The sequence below is a fragment of the Talpa europaea genome (genome assembly GCF_964194135.1).
Source record: "Talpa europaea genome assembly, chromosome: 8".
NCBI lineage: Eukaryota > Metazoa > Chordata > Mammalia > Eulipotyphla > Talpidae > Talpa > Talpa europaea.
The window spans coordinates 29,320,937-29,326,936 of record NC_140075.1 but is presented as its reverse complement, the minus strand read 5'-3'; the positions used below and the strand labels follow the sequence as shown (position 1 = coordinate 29,326,936).

The 6,000-nt window shown below is 39.9% G+C and overlaps 1 protein-coding gene across 1 annotated transcript in view; it reads right to left on the bottom strand.

Moving 5' to 3' along the window:
• Positions 1 to 322: 322 nt before the first annotated feature.
• SPRED1 (sprouty related EVH1 domain containing 1) overlaps positions 323 to 6,000 on the bottom strand; it is a gene marked incomplete at both ends in the record, with an annotated part of 91,987 nt that continues 86,309 nt past the window's right edge. The window contains 2 exons of the mRNA XM_084240818.1: positions 323 to 970; positions 3,731 to 3,832. Of these exons, the coding sequence (XP_084096944.1) occupies positions 323 to 970; positions 3,731 to 3,832 (750 nt within the window). The remainder of the gene's footprint in view (positions 971 to 3,730; positions 3,833 to 6,000) is intronic.

Below are 6,000 nucleotides of genomic sequence, written 5' to 3'. Positions count from 1 at the left end.
GCATAAATATACAAAACTGTCAAAAATTAATCCCTTGTAGTTGGTTCATATTTTATGCCCATTTTTAATAGCCAATGGCCAGAAATGGTTTCTTTTTGCAAATACTCTACGACCCGCAACAAAACACGCCATGCACTTAAGGGTAAAAGTTAGGCATGGCTAGCATTTGTGAAATGCCAAGAACTGATGAGTTCTGCTTCCTCCACGTGTGGCCCCAATGATACCAGGCAAGATTTCATAGTGCTTGCCAAAAGCTTCCACAATCCAAGTAAGCTAATTCCTGGAAACAAAGATTTTAAACTCATTTTGGCACTGGATCCTTTCATCCAGCAGCTTTATGTTTCCCACCACAGCACCCACATGCCTCGCCACCACGATGGCACATTCTTAAAGGGACGTAGCAGCACATACATGGTACAATGAAAGACAAAGCTACTAGAGCTAACCATCGTAAGCAGAACTTGTCATCGCTAGTGTCACATGAACAGGGATCAGAAAAATCTCCCTCTGAGTCTGACATACAATGATACAACATGCTCTCTGCACAGAGCATGCAGCTAACTTGATATATGCATCTTTTAATAGGGTCTGGTGCATCCTGACATTTTCCTCTGCCATTTTCTTCATGATTAAACCTTTCCTGGCAGTATACGCAGCGAGAACGTTCACCGTCTTCTTTTCTTCTTTTCGACTTAGATTTTAATGAGGGAGGCTGTGTCTTAAATACCACAGGGTCTTTGAATGAATTTAACTTAGTATCATCTCCACAAGAGTACAGATAGTCTGGTTTTTTACTGTCTGGTTTAGAAAACTGAATATTGGAGTCAGTATCATCTCTCTCCAAATCATTTTTCCACATGTCAGGATGTCTATAGTCTGCATAGCGACGTATTAAGATATCTCGAGGGTTTATTCTGACAATCTCATCCTCATCTTGAAAGCTGACATGCCGGATTGATTTCAATGGGACCTAAAAAGGAAAAAGATGAAAATTGCAGTAAGGACTGTGAAGGTTAATTTTATGTGTTGACTTGGCTGGATCAGAGTGCTCAGATAATTGGTCGAACATTATTTTGAATATTTATGTGAAGCTATTTCTTAGATGAGATAAACATTTAAACTGGTAGACTATGAATGAGGCAGATTATCCTCCATGATGCAGGTGGACCTCATTGCATCAACTGAAGGCCTTAAAAGAATAAAGACTGATGACCTTTGAGTAAGAAAGATTTTGCCAGCAGAACATCTTTGGACTCAGATTACAACCCTTCCTTGGGTCTCAAGCCTGCTAGTCTTTCCTGCAGATTTTGGATAAGTACCTCCATGAGTCAATTCCTTAAAATAAATCTCTGTACACAACACATTGTGTTGGTTCCGTTCCTCTGGAAAATCCCAACTCATACAGATTTTTGCTACCATGAAGTGGGGTGTTGCTGTAAAAAAAAACAAAAACCTAAAAATGTGGAAATGACTCTGAAACTGGATAACAGGTTGTAGGGTAAAGAAAATATCAGGCTTTCCTGCCCTTCCGCCATCAGGATAGATGATGGATCCTTGTCCTGAATGCATGCACCTGGAATAGGGTGTGGGCATAGGTAGATGGGATTCAGCTGAGCTAAGACTGTGCTTTTAAGGGTGGCGTCATGGGGGGACGCCAGTAGCAGCAGCAGAAGCAGCAGCAGAATCTGAAGGAGAAGCCGAAGCCGAGAAGCAGCAGAACTAACTCCAGAGAGCCCAGAAAGAGTGAAGACTTGCTGGGGGCTGGGAGGCCTGCTAGCCTCCCAGCCCCCCAGCCAGCACCCCTGCCTGCCATATGCCTGGTGAACCCCAAATAAAAAACCTGCAAAACTACTGAGGACTCTGACTCCTCCTTTACCCGGTCTGCATGGGATCAGAAAACCTGCACTGTGCCCAGTCCTGCCCTTACACAGGTAGACTCTGAGCAAAAAGGGAACCAGAACTTAAAAGAGTTGGAATATTTTCAACCTATCCATATTACAAAAACTCATAAAATATGCTTTGGAGAGAATGCCAATGGTATAGCTGAACAAATGAAAGATAGAAACTCATGGATCCAATCAATCATCTCAGCTAAAATACTGCCAGGTTGGAGACTGAAGGGGACAGAGATGGCGATAGCCTGGTAGCGCTGTTCTTACCCCTGTGCCACCAGGGAGGCCCTAAAGCAGACAGAGTTGGGATAAAATGAAGGAAGGCTGTTGGATTTCTAGGATTTACAGGTCTGGCCAATAAAGAGTTCACTGGCTAAGAACATATGGTATTCTTTAAAAAAAGAGAGAGAGAGAATGAGTCTGAGCTGGGGTCATCCATAGGGCAGGGATATTTCTTTGGTTTGGGGTCAGAAAGACCAAGGCCTCACAAATGAGGATATTATACTGGGGGTGAGGTTACTATCCATGTGCCTTAAGTAGAGAACATCCGGCCCAACAGGGTTATTTTAGACCTTTGAAATCCAATGGAATTTGCACGGCTGGATTTTAGTCCTATTTGGGAACCAAGACTCCTTTTGGAATGGGAACATTTATTCTATGACTTTCCTATCGGTGTGTTTTAGAAGCACATAAACTATTTTGGTTCAAAGGTTCCCTGGTGGAGAATTTTGCCTTAGGATGAAACATACCCTGAAGTCTATCCATACTTTATTTTGGTGAGATTTGGAACTTAAGAGTTAATGTTGGAGTGGATTAAGAATTTTGGCTATTGTTAATGGGAGCGAATCTGAGAAGGACAAGAATTTGGAAGGATCAGCAGATGCAATGTTATGAGAAGAATTGTATTCCTTCCAAATTCATATGTTGAGGCCTCACCCCTCCCGTACGTCTCAGAATGTGACTATACTTAGAGAGAGGATCTTTAAATGGTGATTAAATTAAAGTAAGGCCCTTAAGGTGGGCCCTAATCCAGTTTGACTGATGTCTTATTAGAAGAGGAAATCTGGACACACAGAAACACCAGAGATATGCATGTTCAGAGAAAGACCACGTGAGGACACAAATGTGGCCATTTGCAAGTCAAATAAAGAAGCCCCAGAAGAAACTAAATCACCAATACCTTCATCTTGTACTTCCAATTTTCAGAATCATGAAAAAAAAGTTTTTTGATTTCAAGCACCTAGTCTGATACTGTTGATATGCAAACTAATACAAAGACACATTTTTAATTCAGCTATACAACAGTCTTTGAAAATGACTTTAAACATGTATCTCCCACCCTTCTAGAGAGATTTCTCTTTGAGGTCAAGGAGCAAAGTAAATTTTAAGGGGATAAATTAAATGGGGTCCAAATCAAATAATCTTTCTTTTCACACACAAGAGTGGGTTTCTGATAGTTAATATTTACCTCCTAGTCATTTGTGGTAAGGCTACAAATGAGCTACTAAACCAAGCTGGAACAAGCTTCTATTCCTCATATATTTGGAATTGGGAGTTAAAAATATTTCAGGTCTGTATTAAAGGTGCAGTGAGGGGTGCAGTTCATTTATTTAACCAAATACAATTTCTATTGCTTCTATCCATTTTTAAACACACTGGAACAAACCAGAAATCTGGATGCAAATATAGGGCTTATAAACATCTATGCAGTAACTTTATACACCAAAACATTTTTTCTAGTACAAATCAACTATACAAGGAACTAGAAGAACTGGAAATTTTTACTTATATATTATTTACATTTCCTATGAGAAGATTAAAAACTTAAGATTACTCACCCTATTTTGGGACTTTAGGCTTCCACATTCCTTGGATATTTGCCGTTGTGCATATTCTATATTCCTGCCCTGAATGTCTAGGCCTGGATGACTGAATGTTATCTAAAATATAAACAATTTCTGCATAAGTGACGAAGGACTACATTTCCTATTTTTAATAAAACTGTACACACTGCATATTCCAAAACTTCGTAATTTACTGCTACTAAAGTTTTTCAAAATAGTCTTAATAAAAAGCATTATTAAAACTTAGGCATTTACTTATACACTTAAAACACAACATAAATCAGACTTGTGGTTTCTGGTTCCATATTTGAGGAGTTTAAAAAATCTGCCACTCTGTCTGATCAGTAAGTAAAAACCTGAACAGGAGGGAAGAAAATCAGCAACTCCTCTTGGCCCCATGACAAGGGGATACAAGGCAAACCAAGGTTGCCAAGACTGTGGAGATGAGTGAGTAAAGCGAGTCAGAGAAGAAACTCCTGAGTGGAAAAGCCAGTGCTGGAGGTAGGAAAATCTGAAATATAGTCAACAAATTGCAGGAAGCTGTGGGGCCAACTCTAAGAGTTAAAAACTCCGGGTGGACTCAATCATAGTAGAACTCCCAAACTTTTTTTGAAATTACTCCTCGTTCAACCAGGTTACCAAAGTAAGTATCAGAAAAATGTCAGCATGCTTCCATGCCACCATGGGAATGATGGCAAAGGGAACCATTTTTAAATATGGCAAAGCACTCTGTTCTTAACAAGACCTGACCTTAAGATGAACTACTTAACCAGATCCTGATTTTCAGCAGTATTATTGGAGCCTAAACTAGGGGAAGGGAGAAACCAATTTCTGCCAGTTCTAACCATCTGATATTCGTAAAGGCAGTGGGGAAGGGGGGAGAAAAACTGAGAAACACTTGTGAAATTCAGTCCAGAGGAATAAGCTCAGACTAAAAGACTGAGGTATAGTCGTAGGACTACAGAAGGCTTCCGTCCGCTCCCTACACACCATATCACTACATGACTGAAGGTTTTATTCACAGCTTTTTACTCATGTGAGCTATCAAGAAAAAAAAAAAATTACAAAATGTACCCAAAAAGCACAAACACAATTTCAAACACAATTTGAAGAGACAGAACAAACTTCAGAACCAGACACAGCTGGGACGTTACAGTCTGCAGACTGGTAATTTAAAACAACTCTGACTAATATGCTAAAGGCTCTAATGGATAAAGTAGATGTCATGCAAGAACCAAAGCAATGCAAGCAGAGAGACAGAAATCCTAGTAAAAAAAACAAAGAGGAAATAATACAAATCAAAACACTAAGAAAATTAAGAATGCCTTTGATTAGCTTATTAGTAGGCTGGACATGGCTAAGGAAAGAATCTGGGCCTAAGGATGCACCAGAAAATCCTCTAAAATGAAATCAAAGAGAACAGACTAAAAAACAAAAAGAATACTTAACAATTGTGAGACAATTACAAACGGTATAACATGTGAAACAGAAATAACAGAAGAGAGAAAGAAACAGAAGAAATATTGGAAATAATAATTTGCCCAATACCAGAAACCAACCACAGATCCGGAAGCTCAGTCTAAACCAAGTAGAATAAATGTCCCCCAAAATTATATCTAAGCATATCATTTTCAAACTATAAAAATCAAAGATTAAAAACAATACTGAAAGAAGTCAGAAGAAAAAAAAAATCCCTAACTTACAGCTACAGGAATGAAGTTAAGAATTACATTTGACTTCTCCTCAGAATACATACAAGGTGAGAAGAAAATGGAGCAAAATATTAAAGTGTTGAGAGAAAAAGCCCACCAACCTAGAATTTTGCATCTTGGGAAATTAACCTTCAAAACTGAAGAAGAGGGCCTCCCCGGTGGCACAGCGGTTGAGCGCTGGGTTGTGAAGCTGCCCGCAGCCTCTGCAGCGCTGGTTCAATCCCCGGCTGCTCCCCGGCCACCGGAGGAGGGTCCCACATGGCGCGCAGACCTCTCCTGCTGCCCGCTGCTCCCCTCAGTAGTGTGCTTCCGTCCTTCCGCCTGCCCTGCTCCCCGCTCTGGCTCTGGTGAATTCTCTCACCCTCCCGCGCTTCTGACTGTACCCAGTGCTTGTATGTATGTATGTATGTGTATATGTATAAATAAATAAATCTTAAAAAAAAAAAAAAAACAACTGAAGAAGATATAAAGACTTTGTCAAGCAAATAATTAAGGAAATTCGTTGCCAGTAGATGTGTCTTACAAGTAATGTCAGATACAAAGAAAATAATA